The sequence below is a fragment of the Echiichthys vipera genome, assembly GCF_963691815.1.
Source record: "Echiichthys vipera genome assembly, chromosome: 19".
NCBI lineage: Eukaryota > Metazoa > Chordata > Actinopteri > Perciformes > Trachinidae > Echiichthys > Echiichthys vipera.
Genome location: NC_139844.1, coordinates 21212381 through 21238716, shown reverse-complemented (window position 1 = coordinate 21238716; position 26336 = coordinate 21212381). Strand labels below are relative to the sequence as shown.

The 26336-nt window shown below is 40.7% G+C and overlaps 1 protein-coding gene across 3 annotated transcripts; it reads left to right on the top strand.

Moving 5' to 3' along the window:
- Nucleotides 1-1703: 1703 nt before the first annotated feature.
- Nucleotides 1704-26336, top strand: ppp2r5cb (protein phosphatase 2, regulatory subunit B', gamma b). Of its 3 annotated transcripts, none has more exons than XM_083934212.1 (16): nucleotides 1704-1770; nucleotides 2321-2380; nucleotides 5011-5176; nucleotides 16381-16580; nucleotides 19564-19674; nucleotides 19783-19875; nucleotides 20050-20180; nucleotides 20284-20343; nucleotides 20574-20682; nucleotides 20799-20852; nucleotides 21267-21437; nucleotides 21545-21672; nucleotides 21781-21882; nucleotides 22555-22627; nucleotides 22799-22915; nucleotides 23440-26336. In XM_083934212.1, the coding sequence occupies exons 1-16, from the start codon at nucleotides 1744-1746 to the stop codon at nucleotides 23572-23574; spliced, it is 1737 nt and encodes a 578-aa protein (XP_083790338.1). In that variant the 5' UTR covers nucleotides 1704-1743; the 3' UTR covers nucleotides 23575-26336. The 3 variants fall into 3 exon arrangements, with proteins under 3 accessions (XP_083790338.1, XP_083790339.1, XP_083790340.1); XM_083934213.1 differs by having other exon boundaries at nucleotides 1709-1770; nucleotides 5014-5176; XM_083934214.1 differs by lacking the exons at nucleotides 1704-1770; nucleotides 2321-2380; nucleotides 5011-5176 and adding an exon at nucleotides 11170-11336.

Genomic DNA, 26336 nt, shown 5'->3' with positions numbered 1-26336 from the left:
TTTGTAACTTGAGTTTCATCAACGAATCGGTTTTTGTATTTATTGACATTCCAATGTCCTGTGTGTTTATTTTAACTGTAAATATATTAAAATGAATACTCTTATTGGAAACGGAGGGACTCATAAATAAAGGTTTTAACATGTTAACAAGTGTGTTATTGCTCATCCTTACTGATTCTCTGATAAGTTTAGGCCACAGGATGGAGAGGGGTACTGTAAAGGCACAGGAAGTAATGGCAAATTACAGGAAGTTACTTAAAATTAAGTTAAATTATTTAAAGCACAGTTGAGTGAATTTAGCAGTGTGTGTTAGTGTACGAACGTAACTCGCATATGATGTACCAGATAGCTATCAGAGCAGCTGGTGCATTGCCATTTAGTTCTGAATTCACAGCATAAACAGGTTCCAGAAATAAATGCATTGGTGGAAGGAATGAAAATAAGAAAAACAAGAATACAAATGATTCTGTCCTCAACCTGTCAGGTAAGATTAACAGGATGGGGACCCTTGCAGTGCAAGCACAGATGTTTCTAATAACCTTAAAAATGGCAATTCTCTATTCAACCCCAGTGCGCCTTGACAGTGTGAGCCAGAATACACACTTGAGGAATTTAGACAAGAAATAGAATTTTTTTTTTTTTTGTAAAATTGTAATTGATTCATATGATTCAGGGGAGGATGCAGACATTGTTAGAGACAGTAAAATTCCAGAAGATGGCAGTAATAAACACCAAGGATGCCAGCTGCTGCATTCAAAGAAGGCTCTTCCAATATTGGCATTATTTTCAAATATTCTCGAAAACTGTGGCATAGGGATGTTTACCAGCCAGGAGAAAATTGAAGTCGGGTAAAAACAGCAAATAGTTTCTTTCCACAGTAAAGTTAGTAGATAAACTCAACATGCTTTAGAAGAATGGGAGCAAACTGTTCTTTGTCGTTCAGTAGAGGACAAAGTACACTCGCAGGAGAATAGGGGGTGCAGGAATTAAATATGGAAGTGACCATTTGCACGGAAAATATCAAATAAAATGCCCACACGGACATATTCAAATTGTTTCTTTTCTGCAGTCCAACAGTCCAACATTCGGTTATCGTTATATTATTTTTAACTGTTCATTCGATTTTTTACTGTTTACGTAGGCTGTTATTATACGGGGGAATGGTTGGGTCTCTGTAAATCATAAATAAGTCATAGAACGTGGTCTTTACCTACTCTGTAAAGTGGCCTGAGATAACGTTTGTTATGATTTGGCACTGTAAATAAAATTGAATTGAATTGAATTAGGACCAGAACAGTTTTGAACTTCTTCCTATCCTTTTTGAATATGAACTATATTATATGAGTCATGTATTTGCATTGCTTAAGATTCTGAGGATCCCATTTGCTTGTTTTTAACATATTGAACAAAGGACAAACGACTCAAATAGAAAAAAAAGGTGATAAAAAATGATTTATAGGAACTAAGTGTTGCACTTTAATGTCAGTCATGAAACAAGGACTTGATGAAGCCTGCTGCTGGCTCGTGTGCTGTAATGGCTGTAATGACCCACCCGGGGAGCCCCCCGCTGTCCTGCAGCGCTCACCATTGGATGGAGCCGCCGGAGTCAGCTGACAGTCAGCAGCCAATCACAGGGCGAGGACGGGCTGAGCCGCCTTTCAGTTTGGTGCCCTGAGAGTTGTCAAGGTTTTGGTTGTGGAGTATCCGAGGAGGGGACGGAACAAGGGCGGCTACGGTTGTACGATGCCGAATAAAGCGAAAAAAGACAAGGTGAGTTTGCAAGAGGTCACAGCGGCTGTTGAGAAAGTTTCCGTATCAGTGTGTGTGTTGATAAACCGGCGTCATGACAAGACATCCAACACAGCGTTAACGTTAGCTCTCAATGCAGTGTCCAATCACGTTAACGTTAGCAAACCTGCAATCATCCCCAGCTAACGGTAGCCGCTATTCTGCCAACATGTTAGCACTTAATAAAGCCGCCTTATCCGGATATGAGATAGTACACTTTTAATGAACATGCTTATGACCGTGTGTGTGTGTTTTTAGGTGTTAAATAAGCACTGTGCATCTTTTTAGAGCCGAAAGCCGGTGTCGTGTAGATGCTATTCACTCTGAAGTAACGTTAGCTGGCTAGCAGCAGACTTGCCAGTGTATTCAAACAGGAGTGTGAGACTGGGTGGGCAGATGTGCTATTTTTAGCTTGTTTTTTTGTTTTTTTCTTTGCATGGCGGCATTCACCGATAGACTGCTTACTGTTGTTGTCAACCTACTTATTTGTTAACGTCAAGTTGGCTTAAATACATCTCTTTTTTCCACCCAGGAGTCCTCTAAGTCTGGTAAAGTGGGCAAGAGTGGAGGACAAGAGAATTCAGATCATGAGGTAAGGTTAATATAACCCAGGATATATTGCTTAAAACTTGTGCAGAAAAACAGTGTCTTACAGGCTTTGAAGTGCCACTGATATTACAGTTTGAAAATGGGCTGCATCATCATCAGTGACATAATGAGTCAACAAGGTCAACCAATCATCAGTGCCCATGCTGTCCTTTGCAGTGATTGCGTTCATTGACAGGATGTGGTTGTATCTGGATAACGGTTGCACTTCACTTGCTGTTTGTTGATGCTCTGGTGCCTGTGGATGAGTCGAGTTCATCAAAGTTCACTATTTGGACTGTTTACTTGTCATAGTATGTTTAAAATGACAAGCTTTCAGTCAATATTAATATATTTAAAATTATTTCTAATACTACAGCCAATTGTTGACAATTGATATTTGGCAATTTGCAGTTAAATGTTGATTAAGTGTTTTAAATGCATGGCTTTGTGCATGCCTTTCATGCCGTTTTACTAGCCCGTAAAGCTAACTACATGAGCAAGTCATTAAGTTGAGCAAGCAGTATGGGCCACCTAGTGGGATCCATTACTTTTATATGCCACTTCCAGCTTAACACGGGGCAATCGGTATAGTTCCAAGGAGACCAATAAGTCCTTGTCATATGTCGATTGGATGCTAATCGACATCGGTGTTCAATGTCGCAACAAATGTAAACAAATTGTTCTGGCAAAAAGGACTGGTAATCTTTAATTCATCAAAACAGAAAGGAAAATGGTGCAGGAGTGAATCAACACCTTTGTCATGAGCTTGTATCAAAAGCTAATGCACCGATCTACATAACCTGTCAAGATGTATGATAAAACATTGAAAAATGTTCCACTTTTTTGCTTACATAAGGATTGTGTCACATCTGGAAAAGTCAATGGGTTCCTTCAGCCCACATTACAAACTGTTAAACATTGTGTTGATCCTGTAATAGTGTAGGCCTTTTGTGTTCTGTCACATTATTACACTGCATGGTCATGTACTTTGTGACATGTACATACTACTTTGTGAAATAGTATGAGAGCATCCAGGTGCACAGTATGGTTTTCGAACACTATTCCCATGATTCTTCCGGGATGAAATGCATCTGTTAACAAATTAACGAACAACAGATTTAAGTCAGACTTCTTCCATCACCTCTGCAATCACCATATCTAAACATCACTGAACCATTTCAGCTTCCTTCATTCTTCAAGAACAGGAGGTTTTCTTTCTCAAATGAATTCAAAAACTTTGTTGCACCCTTTTTAGAGCTGGAATGACAGCAGACATCAGTTTGTACAGCATAATAGGGCCATCCTCTGTACTGGACATTTAATATTCATATTGTGACAACTGTTGACCACCTGTTCTTCTTTTGGTGATTGTAATACACAGTGAAGTTCGTTGTAATATAAAAATGCACACCATGAGGCTTAAATAAGTTATATGTTCCCTATTTTGTAACCCATTTAACACAAAACTTTTTATATTTTTTATTTGAAAGAGACTTTAATGTATAAGCCAAAACATATATTATCTACTCTCTGTCTTAATGCCAATTCATTATGAAGGATTTGAATATGTTCCTCCACCGTTGACCTTCTGGATTCTTCTTTTTTTTTCCCACCCACAAACTGTGTTTTCTGTCTCTTGCTGCAGCAGCAAGCAGGATTGCTGTTGTGTGTCAGCAGCCATGCGACACATCAACCCCTGCCCCAACCTTGTGTTAAATTGAAATTGCTAGGCTGCAAGCTGTTACCCCCGCCCTTCCCTTTTGTCTCATATACTTGGCGTTTGAGGCTGAAAGCAATGCTAATATTATATAGAAAGGCTTTATTTTCTTTCTTGGTAATGGTGATATCAGCGAGGATTCACATTCCCAGCATTAAATTAGCAAAATCCTAGAAGACAGATGTTTTTACTTTGGCTTATTTAACTTAAAAAGCTAGGAATTAACTATTCTACTTGTATTACATGAATATGTAATCTATTTTCTAGTAGAGGGCAGCTCAGCTTTATTTACCACTTTACTAGACAGCTTGCTAGCCAGGCTCTTAAGCTCCTGTCTTGTCGTGCTGCAGACTGTGACCAACTTTAGCAGGGTCTTAACTGAATTTAATAATTCCTCTGTGACTCAGACTGACACAGCTACACAGCGGCATCTGGCGAAGTAAGCTCTGTGCCATCAGGTGTGTGTTGATGAATGGATTCCAGCAGGCAGGTGGGACCAGCTGTGAGAAAATCGTCAAATTCAGCTGATCTCATATCAGGATTATACTCTAACCCTGCTAACAATACTTACCGTTCTAGGTCTTCTGAGATACAGCGTCATGGATTAATGATTGGATTAAAAAAAGCCATAATGGTTTGTTTTTTTAATAAGAACTTGAAGCATCCCCAGATAAATGTACTGTTATGAATAGTATCTGTACATTGGGTAACGTGTGGTTTATGACCTTTGTTACATAATGCAAGACACCGTCTTGTTCAGTAAAAGGTGACATACAGTATATAATTAAATGTTCCATCTAGTGCATGGCAGTCACACCGTTTTATCAGATTCCTTAAGAGGCACTTACTTTTACACCGTGCACCACATGTGCTGCTCCTACCTCAGTGGCACTAATGGGGTTTTTCTCTTGTTTCAGCAGAGCTCTAACAGGAAGGCTAGCAATAGTCTTCCTCCTACCACCCAGCTGCTAAAGGGGAAGCAGCCAGGTTCCCAGACACCTGTCAAAAAGGACAAGAGGCAGAGCTCCTCCCGTTTCAGCTTGAGCAACAACAGGGAGCTGCAGAAATTGCCTGCTTTTAAAGGTATTTTACTGGTCCAATCACTAAGTACTGTCCTCTAGTGACATAATTAACTACCCAGTGCTCTAGATTTTCGAGTTGTGTCACGTACTGTACATATACACATACACGCGCTTTTAGTAAAGTTATTGTTCCCTGACTGGAGAGTTTTTTTACTTGGTTATGGAGTTAATTTGCCTTTACATGGTCAAAAATAATATATTTAAAATGTTTTGAAGCCTGAAAACAAGACACAAATCACCCAGAAGTCAGACTTTTCAGCTGAATCTTCCTTCAGGCAGGTTGGGAAAGCAATCCCTGTGATCTTGACACAGAAAAGTACAGGCTACGCAGATGTGCATACTTACAAGCGCACACTCAGTTATTTTCCTTCCATGCTGAAACATCTATGATCATCCCCTGCTGCATCAACCTTATTGTAATACCAAGCTGAGCATGACATTACGCAATACATGGAAACAGAGGACGTACATGGCATGGACTTTGTGCTGGATTTAACCCAAGCGTCTATATTTAGTGGTAATCCAGAGATAAAGCTTTAATTCCATGGTCCTTGTGTTTCAGGATGTTGCCAGTGACCAGCAATGTCTGCCAGGCATGCTACTATTTCTTTTCTCTTCCTCCCCTTGTAGAAGAGAAATAATTGTTTTTTAGCAGATGTATATTGACGTTTACTTAAATGTCTAAACTCAGTGCCAGCTTGGGACCAGATGGAAAAGTAAGGAGGGGGCACTGCCGTTATGCCTCTGGGCGTACTATCTATGCATGTGTACGCATGCATGAATACACACAACAATGTTGCCCGCTGCCTTCTCCCAGCACAATAATTATGTAACCTGGCAGTGTGCTGAAAACAAACAGCTCTAAATGCATTATACGTTTTGAAGTGTGTATGCAAATAAACAGAACTCGCAGAGGGTAGTGGAAACAGGACAATATAAATAAATAGGTGCAAAATACTAAGCTCTATGTCTGGGAATATCAAAACTCAGAAAATATGGAGAAAAAACAAACCATACAAGGCAGTGTTCTCATTGAAAACCGGTTAAAAGCCTTTGTGAAGCAATTGAAATATCCCCTGATGACTATACATGTTCGTAGACTAAGTAAAGTAGGACATTTTAAAAAGTAGGTGGTGGGCAACTTTTGTCAAAATATGTGTATGTTTTATTTTATCTAGATCTTTGGGGTAATTTTCACATTTTAAGGGGCATTCTGAGATTTCTTGGGGCTATTTCCCAATTGTCTCCTTAATTTCTGAAACTCCCCATTTAAAGATAGAGGCGTTCTCCTGTGAGTTATAGACCTAAGATACCACCACTAAGTTAGCCACTAAAATATAGGCCTTTATATGACATAAGTTACTCTTCAGAAAAAACAGCCTTTCTTTTTCGTTTTGTTTGCCATTGTTTTCATTATTCAATCTTTTGTGTATGACTAAAATTAGTAGACACCCAATGTAGTTGATTCTACCATGAAATATAGCCCATCTTTATCTTGGTTCTCTATTACCCCTGTACTGTGTCAAGAAAACAATTCAGCACAACTTATTTTCTGATAAACACTGCTCACTTCTCACACCCCAATGGGAGCTTTGATAACATTCTGCAAAACATTATCCCACAGTGGTCCGGTAGATGTTATCACTTAGTGCTGTCCAAACAGGCTCCTCGCTTGGCCTGTTTTCATTCCAGGCATGTCCACCACCTCCTGATGGAAACACATGTCCGAGAGCCCGTCCTGCAGAGCCACAAGGTTGAGGCGAGACAGAAAACCCTGACCAGATGCAGGCTTTTCCCATGAACTCGCCTCAAACCAAAGTGTGCTTGTTGTGACTCTAGGATACATTCTTACTGTCCCGGCATTTGCATTCAGTAGCACAGCGGTTAAATTGCTTCCTGTTGAAGACCGGGTATGGTGAGCTTGTTTTATAAGCCCCCCTACAAAAGTTAAAAATATATCAAGAAATATATCTTGTGGATAGAATAAGAAGAATTCCTTTTATTTATCCCGCAAGGGAAATTCATTTTTTCAGTCTGTTATTACCTCACGCCCAATGTCAGCTGGGATCGGCTCCAGCACCCCTGCGACCCCGACCCCGGGATAAGCGGTTGAAGATGAATGAATGAATGTTACACACACACACACACACACACACACACACACACACACACACACACACACACACACACACACACACACACACACACACACACACACACACACACACACACACACACACACACACACACACACACACACAGGCCTGAAATACACACATGCACAAACAGGACATATTTACATGCAATTAATGGAGAGATGATGATCAGAGCGAGGGGGCTGTCAATGGTTCAGGGCACTGCACCTCGGCAGTGCCCAGGAGATGAACTTGCAGATCTCCAGGCACCACCGCTTGAGATCTATCTATCTACAGCTTGTAAACTGAAGATAAATGCTCAAAAGGTGGCTCTTTATATTACTTGTTTCAAGTGTGAACATGCTTGCCAAAAAGCACAGAACAAAAACAGTTGCTGCCTCTGTATGTGTTCTCTGTTAAAGCAGGATTTGCTGCCATCTGCTGGTTAGAGTATCAAATATTTGAGTTAGTAAAATGTTGGTTAAGTGCAACAAACATTTCAATGGTCAGGATGTAATAAAGCCTACCCCTGACATTTTAGCCATGCACAACAAACAAAACCACTGATTCAAATTGATTAATGTTTGTGGTTTTTTGCAGGTAAAGGCATATTGTCTGCGTTAATGTGCCAAGAAATAAATACTATTTCATCCTGGGACATATTTATTTTTAGTCGAGGAAGAACACTCTCCATCCCATCCTACCTAGGACCAGGCTTATGATGTCTCACAAGTTCACCTTTCTTCCCCTTTTCTTTGTATAAACAGTAAATATTTAATCCATGAACTGGTTACACACATCTAGTTTGTGAATCTACTCAGTAATTTGACAGGTACAGAGTGATTTAGGAAGGTGAGTCTGACTTGTAATAGCATGATAAGTAACATGAATATGACACATGTTCCTGTCTTCAGCTGTTGACTTATTCGAAACATGTCCCTCAACAAGGAGAGAAATGAAAATATAGTTTCTTCAATGGTTTTTATTTATACTAAAGGAAACGGTTCCAGTGTAATATCAGTTATGACAGAAGTTACATCACTTTCTCTTGAAACAGAGTAGTGTTTGCTTCACACCGTGCATGTACTATAGTACTGGCTTATGTTTTGCTTACACATATTTCGTTTTACATATTAGCAGTCAAACCTTGGACAAGAATTTTAAATGTAAATCCCTTCTACGCAAACGTCTTTCGGTATGTGTATTTTTTTCACAAGTTATTATCTTGATTGTTTTGATTGACCTTTTTTTTAACATTGTGGGCAGATCCTTAAGGCAGGATGCAAAAGGTCGAGGGAGGTTTCAGGGAAGGGTTTCCTCTAGCACTCCTGCAGGTAGCAGAGGAAAAGACTTATGACCTACACACCTCATCAGAGACACTTCCCTGGTCAAACATAAAAAAACATAACTCACTAGCTGTGATCTGGCTGTTGGAGCTGTAAATATCTTGCAATAGTCTGGCATTACTCTGCTCTCATACAAGGTATTTTAAGGAACTGCCTTGATTAATTGAAGAAATGTTGAAGTAACGTTTAATTACTGCCAAAACATTATCTGCTTGACCTGCAGAGGGAATTAGAGAACGTCATTAGAGTCATTGGTACAACTGTTGTTTTTTATAATTTTATAAAACAATAGTTATGTAAACAATAGTTCTCACTATCGGACGGACTGACCCACTCATCGTCGACTACAACCAACAAAAGTAAATGATCAACTACCGCCTGATGAAATGTTCCTCAGCTACGTACCACAGTTTTAGTGGCAGTGTTTATGTGTATTCATGTTACATCCATGCAGCCACAGGTGTTCCCCCTTATACACAATATAACTAATATATTTCAGCTGAGAATCTGAGCTGTGTCTCACTCATATTTCAGTCTTTTTGTGGAAGTAATACAGACGGCCATCCAGCAACAGACTCGTGGAGACTCACAAGTTCACTTACTTGCCACTGCCAGAAATCAGACAGATACAGCTAAAAGCTCTAGCTCATGAGTGCACATGCCAGAGAAGATTAATTGTAACAAGTGGATGTGTTTGGCTTTGCCTTGTTGAGAACAACAGATCTTCTGATGGGAGGTTGCCCCATGACTAGGGAACTGAATGGCAATAAAGAGCCCTTTATTCACTCAGACTTGACCCTGCTGCTTAAATACTCCGCTATCGTATATATTTAGACCAGCCAGACTTGATGTTAGAGTTCTGTCACACTGCTAAATTGTGTTTGGGGACTGGATCATTAGTACTGGGGATGTATCCATTCCCATTGTTTATAATGATTTTTATTATTATTATTATTTTAACAGCGTAGAGTAGTATAAGACATTAGAGGTTTGCTGACAAACATAGATGGCTGAGACGACAGTGTGCATGCTATTTAGTTGTGTGTCACTTTATATAATCTTGGCTGACAATTACAATCATGAAGAGTATAAAATAATGCTCAATGTCATTTGTGTAGATGTGTTTAGACGTGTAAACCCTGAGACTGTACTTTACAAAAGAATCAAGGTTTATTGTCTTCGCTGGTAGTTATTAAGTGCTAATCCTGGGGTAAGCAAAGTCAGATTGTACAGGAAATTACTTTTTCCTTGGTAGTTTCTCACTTTTCTAATGTGTGATATTTCAGCAATCATTGGAAAATTATATATTTTACGTAATGAATAAGTGTCCTACTCAAAAATGCAAAGAACGGCCCCTGAATTTTCATTTGCCTGGTTATTTACAGTGCTGTTATTTCAGAATGCAAAATTTTGTTTGTGTTTGCATGTACTGTATACCCACCATCCTCGCAACAGGATGACACACACAGTACACATGGGGATCGGTGATAGTATATGTCATGATGGTACAATGGGCGGATGCACACTATGATTTGCCCTTTCTACCTAATAGGGTGCAATTATTACACGATTTTAGAAAGCACTGTCTCACAAGAAAGATGATTGTGCATATTTGAAGGGCTTGTTTATTTGCACTTAGTAAGGGATGATACTTTTAGTACCTGTCTGTCGGTGTCTGTCACCGTCTATGCCCTTTTCCCTACACAGCTTTACGGTGCTGGGTTTTGTCCCCAGAGCTGCTGAGACAGACAGTGCTGCTCTCTGCATAGACACATCCTGTGTTGCTTGCAATGAGACTTCCTGCCTTCCTGTTTCTCTGTCACATACACCTGGGCTCAGGCTGTGCTCCTGGAGAGCCATCTGTCATGCAAAAACTCACACAAATACAGACAAAGATAGCACACACATGAAGAAGGCTTTTATCTGAGGAGTATTAGACTCTTGTCTTGTACAAACCTCAGCTTAAAGTTGATGTTAATTCATGTAGCTGTTTATATAGAAACATCGTGTCTAAACTTGCCCTGTGGCATGCATGCTTGTGGTTTCATGTGCATTGTTTTCAGTGTATTGCAATTTTTGAATTGTACTTTGTTACGTCAGTTGTGGTATTGGGGTTTGTTGTTGAGTGTTTGGCTGGGAATGAGAAATGAGTAGTGACACTTAACTTCTCTTCTCACTCTTACAAATAGCCTACACGTAGAATAGGAATGTGTTTTTCCTGGCCTTATTCTGTTATTTGAATAACAAAATGGGTTAAAGCGATGGCAGATCTCTAGTCTGTGCTTTAAAACTCTTGACAGATGTAGCTGCTATTGTTCCAATCAAGTTAACAGTCCCACCCCTTCCTCCTGGGCCCACCAGCCAATCCCTTACCTCATGTTTATTTATTCTGACAGCCAGCCCATGTGATTGCAGCTAGCCAACCAGGCAGCTGCAGTGGGGGATGACATCACTAACTAGCTGGTTCCCTCCAGCAGCAGGGGAGCTTCATTTTCTGCTCTGAGTGTCGGTGCTAAAATGGAGGCTGGCTCCTCGCCTTAGCCGGGGCTGCTCTCTTCTTCCCCTGTCTCCTGCCTCCGCTCACTGATGTGGGCATGCACTAGAACTGCCAGTGAGATGGTTCTGGATGCACCGAGCTCCAATGGGCCTTACCAGCCTGTGGCCCTCATGCATTTTAGAGGTGAGAATAGGAAATGTGCCTCCTCTGCTGTTCTGTGTTTGTGTGTTTCAAGGGGAGATGGGCAAAAATAGTGTTGCCATTTAGCAACTGCAGCTGCTAACTTGGATTTTTTTTGTAGAAGAAAATAGTTGTGGCAAATAATGACTCTTCCTAAAAGTTGTTGCAAGAGACTGAGAGCATTTATCCCTTTAGTTCTGGTTGTGGAGTGTTTTTGTAAGAGGAAGCGGGGGATTGTTTGTATGTCAACAAGGCAGGGTTTGGCCAAGACATTGCATAGCTTAGCTTCAGTCAGGGAGGTAGGACGAGAGAGTGAGAAGGAGCGCTAGTTTTGAGTCTCCCATCCCCCATCAAGACTGCCGATGTCATAGGAAGTGAGGTCAAAGCTTGTTGTCGGTGTGTGCGTCTGTATTATATTGTATACAAGTATCTGGTGTCAGTTGACACACATGTGAGTTGAAAAGATGAAATGCTCAGCTGATTGTCCGGTGGGTTTCTGAGATACTGTCCCACCAGACTAACACAAAGACCGTCAGCATGTAAACCAGATCCTGACTTGAGATCAATGCTAAGAGTACTTCTGGATAACTGTTTCAGTGTAACAAATTGAAGGCTAAAATTTCTTCATATATTTTATTTGCAATAAATCTTTTTCCAGATACTAACGTGGCAGTTTTCATTTAACATGCAGCCTTTAAATGCACACTTTAGTGCTACTATCGGCAACTGTGACTTGCATGGGTGTGAAAATGCCCTCACAATGTTTAAAATCACAGAGGTGATTGTAGCCACATAATGGCACACAGACACATGCCTTGGCATTGGCTGGACTATGTTGACACAAAGATTATGTACAAAGTGTTTGCCACTGGCAGCATTTTATAAATCAGTTCATTGATTAAATATTCACCAGTAGACTTTGTGGGATTTTTGATACGTACTTGAGTGCAATTTGTGTCCGTGACTGGTCTCCTGTGTGTATGCTGGTGCCTTTAGATGAATAAAGGTTAGTTGCCCATCCATGCAGAGAGCCTGCGTTTGAAGTCTGCAGTCGCACAGCATGTCCCTTAATATTTTAGGCCTGTTTAGAAACCCTAGTGCTGTTGTGTAACAGAAGCTGGTAGACCTTTTGGTACTCAGGGGCTGATGAGATGAGGTGGTCATGGGTGGGCACATGTTCCAAGTTGTTAGTAACAGTCACCAGCCTTTCAGGTACTGATGAATTAAACCTAAAATCACTTGTTAAACTTTGAATAGAAACGGATGATCTACAATGAACTTAAGAACTTTAAAACACTTGGCTGCGCAGGTGGTGATTTTAGGGTGTCATTTGTTAAAGGACCACATTAATGTCATGTCTTTCCCTCCTCAGTGTCGTCAAAGGACGGGATACATTTTTTGAAAGGTATTGCATCTGCGAGAGAGGATGCAGGGAAATAATTCAGTAATGGACAAAGAAGAAGCTTGTTGGAAAGGTAGTCAGAACAAAATGATTCAGCAGTGCCGTACATAAACTTTGAAAGATAAAACAGACCCACTAGGGGTGGAAGCCAAAGCTCAGGGGTGAAGCAAATTGCCAGCTGTTTGACCTTTGATGCAGCCAATTAGATCCTGTTTGTGACCCATAGTTCTCATAGAGGGAATGAAGTTTGATGTTACTGCAGAGCCACTTACAGACTTGTCACTATTCTTCACTGTGTCTGAATATAGACTTCAAAATGTTTTCAAATCAGTTGGCTGGACTGCTTGTTCCAAAGTACGTGTCTGACGCCTCTTGTCAAGATACCTGAGTTTTATTTTTACGAGTGCCCTGTCTGGGGAGAAATGTGACGCACCTACCTACAGAAAATACAACATGGCTTTTACAGATAGCCCACAGGGAGCTGCATTTCGTGTTGCGTGTTGAATACTGGCTGTGACTCAGATACGCGGAGGTGTAGGGAAAGTCCACCGGTTGGTGCTGCCAGTCCCAGGTTCTAGCCTGTGTGGGAGTGTGCACAACGTACAGTATCTGTTCTCTTAGAACTGACTTATTTCACAAAGTAAATTTAATTATCTACTCCGATGTTTGTCCATCGCCACCGTATTCGCTGCTTTGTTATACAAATATACAAAATGTTGTTTGGAGAGATGTGAGCAAGACTAAAGTGATTTCCTGTCTACAGTAGTGTGCATACTTGCAAGTTGTAGGAGTGTATGTGATTCTGCATAGAGAGGTTTTATATATGTTATGTATCGGTTCTGTTGGTAATGGTGGTAAATGTGTATCTTCTAATGTTAGTCGTAGTTGCTTGGGGGAAGGGTGGTGGGACACTTTCAATTCGCATTTTTTTAGCTAGAAAAGCAAAATTAACCACATTGACTTCTCTGAAATCTGAGTTTCTCCTTATTGTGCGGCCTCTTTTGATAAGCCTAAACTGTAAAAATGTTTTCTTCGATTAGTAGTTGTTACAATCTGATGTTAGCTCTGTACATCAGAGTATGAATGATGAACATTATTGAGACTTTTGATAGTCAACCTTATGTTTTGTTTAAGGTTGAACAATAATGTAGTTGCTTAATTAACTCATTTATGCTTCATTCTTTCCCCAGTTGTTTGTGCTTTTGTGGTTTGATTTTATGAAACATTTTTGCGCTGTCCTTTTGGAATTTGTTGTCACGGTGATACAGCTGTGTTTAAGGCTCTACCTATTGAAAACCAAACCCTATCCCCACCACATTTAAAATGTTTGTGAACATAATGGGATTACATTATATTAGTAAGTCTTGTAGAAGGTGCTAATTGGTTGGTATTGGGTATTCTGTTTCCACGATAACAACAATGTCTTTTTAATTATGCAATGCCTGTTATGAATTTTGTGCTATATTCAGTCCCTCTCTTCAGTGTTTCTCCTGTATTTATTCTGCAGCGGTGCAATGACGCACAGTATGCAGATTGTTAATGGAGAGCCAAGACTGACTCATAAATCACAGGCTATGACAAACAAGCTAATGCTGTCCTATGGGTAGGTTTCTGTAAGGTGACATTTTGTTATAAGTCACTAATCCCCATGTGGGATGAAAATGAATGGCACCATTGCACTTCCTTTTGGTTTCAGGGTATTTTTTGTAGCTTGGGAATCAGACCTACTGAGGCTAAATGACTTTAAATGACTTTTAATGAGAAGCTAGCTCTCTATTGTCATTTCTGACAGGCTGCATGTCCCATTGCAATATGTACATCATGGCAGAGTGTATATTATTACTGCTTTCTCAGTGAAATACATTCACCAATAATAGTAACGGTGTCCTGTCTGGTCTTCCCCAAAAGCCACATATCCAGAACACTTGATCCAGAACTGTGCTGCCTTAGTATTGACATAAACCAGAGTATAGAGCATCAAAACGGCAATTTCCAAATCCGTACAATGGTTACCTGTATTTTTAGCATTGTTCTAAAGTTCTTTTACTTGTTTATAACTCACTACACGGCCTTATTCCTTATGTGTCTGAAATAATTATGGTGTACGAGTTGAGAAAAGCCCTTCAGGTCCTCAGGGAGCAGACTTGAAACGGTTCCAAAGTGCAGAACAGAAATCCTGGGTGATTCTGCATTTAGCCCCTGTGCTCTTAGTTTATTGAATAGCCCCAAAGTATTTGGGAGGTAGGGGGAAATTCTTGATATATATATATATAATAACATGAGCCCAAAACATACCTTCTTGTGTAGTTATCATTTTAGTCATTCTCTTATTTCATTGTAATGTTTATCTGATTGCATATTTTGAGTAGGAGTGTTGTGGATGATTTGTGGTAATCATTCATTTACTTGTATGGTGATAATGAACGCACGCTGGAACAGAACGGAGACTGGCTCATTGACAGCGAGTGCGCACTAGCTACAGAAACGTGTAATGATTTTTAAATGGCAAGTTAATGATTTATAATGCACAGACAGGTGTGGCTCAATATTTCTGAGGCAGATTTAGAGCCTCTGCATCATTGATGGAGTTGTGACACTGTCTTTAAAAGGCTGAATTATTGATTTATGAAGTCTCCACATGGACTCCACAGTAGCAACATAGCAAACTGTACTAAGCCTGAACCCGAATACTTCTTGAAGCCTTGGTAAAAATTACACTGATTGAGAGAGACAGGACAGGGGGAGATAAATAGAAACAGAAAAATGTTTAAACAATGATTTTTGGCCATTACCATGGCAACAAGCGAAGCTTTGAAGCATACCAATCATTATCTCCACATGCAACAGGAATTAACATAAGAGCTTATCGCACTGCATATTCTTAGTCCAGGGCTAAATTAGCCCATTTTCACACACACATTCCCAGGGTTAACCCCAGGGCTTTATGATTCACACTGCACTTCTACTACACTGCACACTGAGTTAAATCACAGACCATGGATTTAAGCAAGACGGCACAATTGTAGTAGTTTCCTGTATCTGTGTCACGTGTTTTCCTCCACTGCCCCGCCTCTGTAGTTCTAGCAGACTGGAAGTGTATACCTTTTCATTCCACTGGTGCAGACTGAAGTATAGAGAATCTTTGGTTAAATGCTCGTTGGAACGTGTGACATAGCCCTGGGCTAAAGTTGGAGTTAGCCCACTTGAAATGTAACACGATTGTGACAGAATGGATGCTTTCTCATCCTCTCATCCTCATCTTGCACCTCAAAAACTTTAGATTGACCCACCTGCAGGGAAAACAGTTTATTTTACTGTGTGGTATTAATCAAATATGCATACCTGTCAGAAGAAGCATATTATTACATTATTAGCAGATACTACATTCATACTATTGCGATTATTACAGGTATTCTAGACAGCCCAATCTCACCTGCAGTAGCTTTAAGAGCACTTGCTTCTGCAAGGTGTGTGTTGCGTCCCGCTGGATCGCAATCCCAATGCCGGTGTAGGGACAATTTCTCAGATACAGTATTAACATCTGGAATGAGTAGTTCCTGTTTTCTTCTGTTCAAGATCTTCACACACAATGGCAGATCTGTTAATTCCCACTTTCTTTCCATTTCTGTCTTTTCTGTCTTGTAGATGTTCCCCCAGCAGAGCAGGAGAAGCTTTTCATCCAGAAGTTGCGGCAATGCTGCGTCCTCTTCGATTTTGTCTCAGACCCACTGAGCGACCTGAAATGGAAGGAGGTGAAACGGGCGGCGATCAGCGAGATGGTGGAGTACATCACCCACAACAGGAATGTCATCACAGAACCCATCTACCCAGAGGTGGTTCACATGGTCAGTATTTTAACGGACTTGGGTTTGTCAGTGGCATTCACATAAAGTGTGCAGTAATTAATATTGTTTTATTTTAAGCTGTAAGACGGAATAGTATTGATCGTCCAGCAGTTTGAGCAGCGAACACACACAGGTTAGCTGTCTGAGTACTGTACATTACTCAACTCCAGACTAAAAGTTACTGTGGATAAAACAAAGCAGTTGCTTCTGTTGCAGGCCCGACTGTGGTATTTTCATTTCCTTCACTATGTGGTCTCCTCTGTGCTGATACAGGATGGATGTTGTTTATACGGTATTTGTTGCAGGTTTGTGGGTTTCAGATTAGTGAGTCGAAGTAACAATGAACTTAAAAATGTATATGTGAACTTTTTAGTAGTGCTGTTACTGATGTAAGAGTAACACCATTACTTTTTTCCCACAAATGAAGGCTTCTTCTAATTTGAATTGGTAAATAGGCAGCCACAATTACCTCACATGGATAATATCAGTTTGCCCTACCTTGTGACGCTGCGGCTTCTCAAGACCAGCAGAGTTTACCCGTGTCTCGTTTCCCATCCGCTGTGTGAAATTTCAGGGTAATATCCCTGAGTAATATCAACTCTGGCAAGGCTCTCCACAGTGGGGAAGCTGAAACAGGAAAAGCAGGAAAAGCTAAAACTGAGCTACATATAAGTGTTACCACGACATTTTCTTGAATAAGGCCTCAGCTGTATATTACTAAATGCATGTGACCATGAATAGCCATCTGACATAGATGCCTTTAGCTATTGCTTTCATATTCCATTAACCTCTGTATAAGCATCTGCTATTTGTAAACAACCTAGATTTTTCCAGTTTTTCAAGGGGACTTTATTTCTGTACCATGGGAGGAGAATGTACTGTGGTTTCTATTGCCCTGCCAGCAATACTTACTTGTTTCAGACCCATTTCGCCTTTTTTTTTTTTTCCCGGCCCCTCATTGAGTCAGTATGAGCATCTCTGACCTTCGTTTGCACCAAAACGTCACATAAAACCAACTGTTATCCGTAGAAACACTGCTAAATCATTAAGTGATTCATTTATTTAGTTTCCCTCAAGTGGTCACCATTTGTCTAAAGATGGCCAGGAATGTGAGCCCAGATGAGGTCACAAACCTGGAGCCCCATCCTCTGCAGAGCTGAACCAGTTCATTCACATGGGCTGGAGTCATTGAGCACCTACTGTATATGTATTAGAAATGTGTTCCTCTGGGGTCGTGGCCTGGATGTGTTCACAATGCCACATTTGCTTTCCCAAGCTAAATTTAAAAGCCTTTGATTTGAATCAAAGCCCTGCGTCAATGCCACATTGTAAACTGCAGATGATCAAGGTGCAAATGTATCCCCATCCACCTTGTCGTGGCTTCATTTGATCAGTGCTGTGAAAATGCGAAGAGCTTCCAAAATCTGCATGAAAATATACTCTTATTCCTGACAGGCCTTTCCACCCCTGTCCCCTTAAAGACGAGGACTCTTTGAAGTCCACTGTTGGCTTTCATCATCAAAGTACTGAGATTGACATGACACCTTTTTTTATTATTTTTTTTAAGCCATAAAGAGTGAATTGTTATGTTAAGGCTGTACATATCATTTCCCCCCCAAAAGCCCTTGTTCTTTCAGGGCACGTTTGATGCCTCAGTGTTCAAGCATTAGAACAATATTTTGGCAGACCTTTGGATGACACGACAGTGGTTGTTCCATTAGTACCATTCTCTGGGGGGGAAAAGAAATGGTTTCTGCTAAGAACATAAACATGATGGTGAGTGAGTGTGTTTTGACCTCTGGTCGACTGCACTCTGGAGGGGAGGTGTGCTGCCTCTAAAGAGAGAATAAAGAAAAAGAGAGGAAAATAGATGGATGTTTCCCAGTTTGGGGAATGATATTGCAAGTGAAACTGGCTGCTAAGGCGAACCCATGATCGAAAATTCAACCATCAATACACATTTCCACTCATTATTTTTCATTTTTATCATTGGCTCTCGGAACAGTTTTGGGCAGTAAGTGTAGAGTACTTGTTGGGCTGAGTCAGTATTTTAGTGGACAGCTAAGTTGTTTCTCAATCATGTAAAACAAAACCTGAAGATCAACCAGTTTTCAGAGGCTGTATAAAACTGTACCAGTGTTTGTTTGTTACTGTCATCTGTAAAGTAAAATGGACAGCGTATCTCACTGCTTTAGAATTGGCATGGTTGCAAAATAGGCTTGTTTTCCCCTTCAGTGCTTTGCAGTCACCTGGCCAACAACCTATTGATTATTTGTTGTTATATTATGGCCCATTTTCTGTCTGCTTGTCAAATACTGTAGCTGATAGCTTTCTGAATTTCCCCGTCACGTTCATTATTTCAGCTATCGGATGAGCTTTAGGAGCAAGCGTTTAATCATCGGTTGTCAAAGCGGTAGGTAGAATTGGCAACGAGCGAATGTTTGCTAGGGTTTGGCAAGAGCAACTATTATTTGTGTGCACTGTGGGTAAAAAGTGTTTCCCAAAACACACACTAATGATGCTCACTCATCTGTTGAGCACCCCGTGTAAATGGTGAGAAAAAAAATTCCCGCTGTTCCTAGTGTGTGCATTCATTTTCTATGGTGTTCTTTAGAGCACTGATAGAAAGCCACAATTGCCGGACTTTTAAGTTTGACATGTTTTCTTCAGTGTTAGTTACGCATTTATTCGATCGACAGATCAAAATCTGCATGTTAAATCACGGTGTATTTAAATGTCTTGATTTTTCCAGGCGTACTCAGCCTTTGCGTTCCCAGGGAATTAAATAATAATCCAATAATTTTAAATAATGTTTTATAAAATCAACTGATCGTTCAGATAAATCGACTGATATCTGTGTCTGTACTTAAAGCACGATATCATGAATCCCTGTTGTTAACTGAGTGTTTCATTTTCAGTGGATTGTTGAGCTGTGCTGACCTACCTTTTTCTGTCCCCCCGCCCCCTCTGCCCCGCCCCATAGTTTGCTGTGAATATGTTCAGGACGTTGCCACCATCATCCAATCCCACGGGGGCCGAGTTTGACCCAGAAGAAGATGAGCCCACGTTAGAGGCTGCATGGCCTCATCTACAGGTACTCCACACACGCAACTACACAAACCCAATGCAAACTGATGAATGCATCCACGTGCAGTACAGCTGTAACTTTAATATCTTTTAACCTTGACTCTTCTTTCCGCAGCTTGTCTATGAATTCTTCCTACGGTTCTTGGAGTCACCCGACTTTCAACCAAACATAGCCAAAAAGTATATTGACCAGAAGTTTGTAATGCAGGTGAGAACATAAGGACTCAAGTTTGTGCTTGTGTTATACATGTTTTGAGAGCAAGGGCATTGTATGCATTTCATGATGCTTGAGTGTATTTTTCTCTCTCTTTCATAAGTCTTCTGTATTTGGTGCTCAGTTGAATTTGCTCTCAGTGCCTCAGTAACCTGTTTTTGTGCACAGCTTTTAGACCTATTTGACAGTGAAGACCCAAGGGAAAGAGATTTTTTAAAGACCACTCTTCATCGCATCTACGGCAAGTTCCTGGGCCTGCGAGCGTACATTAGGAAACACATTAATAACATATTTTATAGGTGAGTTGTTGAGTTAGGCACTTGTGACTCTTGTGTTGTGTTTATGACTAATACAGTGTATTTGGTCCCCACCATTAAATATCACTTTGTTGCTTCATTTCAGGTTCATTTATGAGACCGAACATCATAATGGAATAGCAGAATTACTGGAAATATTGGGCAGGTAAGATATTCTTGAGAGGTGAAACTTTTCTTATGTTTATGCTTCAGGGTATAGTATTGTTTTTGGTTTATTTTTCAACAATGGTTTTCAGTTGTAAAATGATTAAATGGGTACATTTGTATTGATACATATACAGGTATTGGCTTTTTCTTATCTCTCTGTTTTGTCTTGACTCCATTAGAGTCTTAAGTATATCTTATTATTCCAATGACCATTTTCTCTCTTTCCAGCATAATCAATGGATTTGCATTACCATTGAAAGAAGAGCACAAGATATTCCTGCTGAAAGTTCTGCTGCCTTTACACAAAGTCAAGTCTCTTAGTGTTTATCACCCACAGGTACCCACGCAGTCTTAAATGTTGTGTTATGATTTGCTCCACCATAAACAAAACCTTGAAACAATAGTGTTTACAATACTACAGTTGTGTCAATTTGTTTTCTCTCTCCCCTTTAGCTGGCCTACTGTGTGGTACAGTTCTTAGAGAAGGATAGCACCCTCACAGAGCCGGTAAGATGTGATTTATTAATGCTGTTATGTTGTTAATATTGTTGATTGTATTATCCTTCAATATCCTGTCTGCACAAGATTAGGTAATGCCTGTATGAAGGCCTCTGTTGTCAAAGTCTAGGTTTGGTATTTCTTTACTATGCTTAGTGGCAGTAATGTGTCTGGCTGTATTATTAAATGTTAGTAAAGATCAAAGGAAATGCATTTGTATCATTTTGATCAAAATAAAGGAATAAAAAGAGAGACATATCTAGGTTATTCCCTTGCTTAGTGATTTCAGTACGATAGATAAGAATCAGATTTTAGGGGATTCAAAGGTCCTCAGTCCTGGACGGCAATAGCAAGTACAATAGCAGATCAGCTGTCCATCATTACATCATTCCTCTTTAATAATCCTGTTGTCCTTGTGTGCAGACGGTAATGGCTTTGTTGAAATATTGGCCAAAGACCCACAGTCCAAAAGAGGTGATGTTCCTCAATGAACTGGAGGAGATCCTTGACGTTATTGAGCCTTCAGAATTTGTCAAAGTCATGGAGCCCCTCTTCAGACAGTTGGCCAAGTGTGTGTCTAGCCCACACTTTCAGGTCTGACATTCAACCCAATACGCTTAAAATGCAATTTCAGTCTGTTTGTTATATATTACATGCACAGAGGTGATCTGATGTGACCCCATTATAACTTGTGTTTTTAGGTGGCAGAACGAGCTCTGTACTACTGGAACAATGAGTACATTATGAGTTTGATCAGTGACAATGCCGCCAAGATCCTGCCCATCATGTTCCCATCCCTCTACCGCAACTCCAAGACCCACTGGAACAAGTAAGTCACCTCACAGGCTTTCCAACGCATCTATGTCTGTGTTCCTCTGCCCGATGATGGGTTTTGATGAGTACGTAAATCAACTGACCCGCGGTAATCTCTCTGCAGGACGATCCATGGGTTGATTTACAATGCTCTGAAACTCTTCATGGAGATGAACCAGAAGCTGTTTGATGACTGCACCCAACAGTTCAGGGCAGAGAAAAGCAAGTAAGTCACAACAAGAGAGGCATCATATCCGAATTGCTAGTGCAGCTACAGTTCTCGTGGTCTCATCACGTCATACAACATAAACGATAGGTTTATTAATTTCTGACCAATTTACTGTGAAGAAAGTAGGCCTATGCAGGTTTTCAGCGTCAACGTAAGTGGTTAATTATCTTTTAGACTGAACATACTGTAGATGTAACAAGACTATTTGTACAGCATTTGTTATCATTTAAGATTTCCTGGAATTTAAGTCCATGTTGTGTAGAAAGATGTTTCAGCATATTGTGGGTGTTTCCACCCTGTTGTCATCTTGAATCGTGTATTGAAGCCGCGCTTTGGGCCGTATCTTCCTCTCCGCCTTGACTCCTTTTTGTTGGGAGTTTTGAGTTTGATGTTTTGCAATGCACTGTCAGAAAAAAAAACATGCCAGCATTGATACGTGATATGCTCAGAAGCGTTCTATTCTGATTCCAATTTGGAGACTGTTCTTGAGTCCCATCCCAATATAACAAAAATCAACAGAAATGGAACAAAAATGTAAACCAGAAGAGTAAACTCAACCACAAACCCCTGACATACTTCCAACATAATAGACTTGTGATGTCTGTATATTTTCAGAACATTCTTCTTTTTGTGTTTCTAAAAATGTGCCTGCTTTGTTTTGTGTCTCAGAGAGAAAGCCAAATGGAAAGAGAGAGAGGAAGCATGGCTGAAGATCGAGAATCTTGCAAAGTCAAACCCACAGGTGAGGGAAGAGATTTCAACCTCCATATACTGTATGTTCATGGTGGCACCTGAGAAAAGGTCACTGAGTCTTTCCAAAAATGAGCCCAACGTCAATTTAATCAAAGATTTAAAGCAGAAATAATTTAGCACAACCCCTCCTCTCCCTCCTCTCCCTCCTCTCCCTGTACAGTTTGTCGTATACATTGACTCGATAGGCTCAGGTAGTCCGATGGACATGGAGACAGACGGGCCGCTGCTAGACGATGTCAACATGCTAAAGAAAGCAGTACAGGAGGAAGCCACACAGGTAAGGGATGGTGTGTACAGTGTAACGTAGCAGGGAATATGAGTGTGTTCTTAGATCTAACATTGCTTACTGCTTTACTTCAGTCATTTTTATCTTTATATTGTAGTATGTTTAGTTTTTACTGGGTGTGTGTATACTGAGTGTATGATTAAATGGAATCCATTGGGCTTGAAAGCATTTACAGTAACTGAAAATACGTACATGTTTGGACGCACTTTGTTACCAGCCACAGCTAAAACACTTGAGGCCATTCCAAGTAATATTACTAACTAAGCTCCTGTCACATTTTTACTTTATGCAGTATAACACTTGCCTGGGTCCAGACCTTTTGAATCTGCCGACTCCAATATCTATGGTCATTTTAATTTATCAAATCTATACTGTTTTAAGCTAAGATTTGATTACTTTTCTACTTGCAGGCAGCCCACTGTAAAGAAGTGAATTGATTGTGAAGTTGAGTTGGAGTGTGTATTAGTGCTGAACGTTACTCATCCCTCTCTGTCCCTCTGTCTTCATCTGTCCAGATCCAAAAAGACCAGCGTAGAGAGCGCCCACTGGTGAGAAGGAAATCGGAACTCCCCAGGGACATCTGCACTGTTACAGCCTTGGAGTTGCACCGGAGGGCCGAGGAAATGCTGACGACGCACGACGGCCACTAAGAGACCACCCCAGATCCACCAATAACCAGCAGCAGCATCCACAGAGGAACCACAGGCCCACAACGGCCCAGCACAACAAAAGAAACTCTGGTATCTCAGTCCAGCCTAGCACAACACAGAACTGAACAGTCCCAGCTCCACCTGACGCAGAAAAATGTCTGAAGCAGCACGTCGAATCCTTTCTCTGCTTTTTTTGGGACAAGCGGTACACTGTCCCTTCTCCTCCCTCTCTTATCCACCTGGTTGTTGTCCAGCAGGGAACGCCAGGTCCTGCATGACCGCGACATGCACTGTGGCCCTGAACTTCACCGGAAAGACTGTAGTGTCATTATCTCTCTTTTCCTCTTCTCCTGTCCTCTCATCTTGTTGTGTTTTTAGGGTGCTGTGCTGCCCCCTTCTGGTCATTTCTCTCAGGTGTTCTGTTCTGTGCGTGAGCCGTCTTCTCTTCTTGCCTCTTCTTTATAGATGTCAGGTGCTTGTACAAATAATGAGCCTTGTTCGGTTACATTTTTTTTTTTTTTAAACGTCAGTTGATGAGAAAATGTCAGTTGTACCTATATATTTAACATTAGCTATTATTCTCATAACATTTAAATTAGACAGCTGTTTATATTTTATTTTTTTTCCTACATAGTATATTAGGAGCTCTTCTCAGAGTAAAACACACTTCCTGTCTGTATAACTGCTCCGTTTGGAGCTTGCTATTTTTTCCATTAGCTGTGAAGATTCATTGATCGCTCTGTTAATCAGGACAGGGTCATCTGGGACTACCAGTAGAGTGTGACTGGATTACAACACAACTCATCAAACGGTGATGGGCTGACAGAGGTCTAGATTTTTAATCGAACAGATCTTTGTACCTTAGTGGAAGCCTAGTTTGGTGCCAACGTTTCCATTCTTAAGAACGATCCTTTTAGTTTTGTAGGCAATACGTTAACACAGGTTTGCAGTGTGTACCAGTGGCTCAAACAATGGTCAGACAGTTAATTACCTGTTTAGATCCATTTGATCGGCCCTTGGGATGAGTCCAGCCCGAGCCTTTTTGCTGCCCCAGTTCCATGAGAGGGGATTGTGGGATTTATTTTTGGTCGCCCGTTCACATTCATCCACGGTAGGAGTGTGTTCAACATGGTCATTAGCATTCAGTACAAGTCGCTGTCATTCATGTGAGGCTTACGAGAGGTCAGAGAGATGTAGTTACTCGTCTGGGATTTACACAATGCTGCTGTGTGTCGAGAGAAGTCAAACGGGCAGAAACTGTGCTGATAGCGATCGCTTTTTGTACTATTCTCAAGCAAGACCCTTCTATTTATAAAACACTTGTTAGAGATCAGAACGCTCCGTAGATGAGGTATGTTTGGTTCGAAGAGGTCAAACATAAGCCTTTCTTTTCACAGTGCCTTTTATAGTCTAAGGGGATATTTGCTCAACCGAGAATTGTGTAGTAGCATGAACTAAAATGTCAGATCAGTAAAAAAAAAAAGGAAAAAGAAACGTTTCCAAAAAGACGATGCGTTCAAGTCCGTACTTGGCACACCTCCAGCCGTGCTCGGACTCCAGCACATGCCTTGTTGAAGCTACAAAGTCGATTTTGTAATTAAAAGCTAGAGAGGAGAAGCAGAGTGGTCGCCCCGAGCCACCTCAGTGACGAAGCACTTCCTGATAAAACTTGAAAGAAACTAGAAACACGACTGAAAAAAAAAAAAAAAAATTAGTACAGATTTGAAATCCGTGATGCTGTCTGTCTTGGTGTGTGGGGTCACCTTCCCTTTAGTGGGGTTCGATAAGCGCTAGCCTCCACAGGAGAGGACATCGCCTCCCATCGTGACTTTCCCGTTCTGTGCCCCCACTGTCCCAATCCGCCTCTGAGTTGTACCATTGTTTGACCCCTTCTGCCCAGACCTGCACACTGACTGTAACCCTCCTCTTTCAGTAAAAAAAACCTACTACCCTGTAGGCTTTGTTGTGTGGACACCTGTTTGATCTGCTTCTGGATGCTTGCAAGTTCTTTTTGTCGTGGTTTTCTCCTTCTTTCGCCTGCAGGACCTCTTGTCAGTGTTTCAACTGAATGTGCAAAGTGTAAATAATACTGCAGTCGTGTTCCGTCATCTCCATGTTTGTCTCGAAGAACAACATTCACCGAAGGCTTTAACCAAAACCCTCATCCCCTCTGCCCCTGGGTATTATAATGGATTTGATGAAAGCGATTCCATCCCTTCCATAATCTGCATCCTCTGATTGTTGGTTGTCTGGGTTGCCATGCAGGAGTGTTGCGTCGGTGACTGTTGTTCTTCTTGAAATGGCTTTAATATTATGGCTTCTTTGGAGCTGTCTTTATTTTACATAAGCTTCGTTTTCTTTGAAAAGAGTGAAGTGTCCTTTTAGTATACGTCTCATACTAAATGGCTTCATTTGACATTGTACATATGTACTCATATTTTATGTTATAACTATTATTAAATGGTAGATTTCATATTTTTAACAAAATTCCCCTTGTACAGAATACAGAGGTTATTAGCAACTGCAGACACTTGGTATGTGGCACAGACTTCAACACGTGTCTATTTACATTTAGAAGCCGTATAGCATTTGGATAGTTTTTTATCTGTTTGTAATCGACATCTTTTCCGTTTTTTGTTTTGTTTTTCATCTTCAGACGTGTGTTGAGATTCTGCATACAGTACATGAGCTTTTTGTGTGTGCTTTTCTCCAAATCTCCAGTGGTGTACATCTATCTATATACAGCAAATAAAGAGAACATG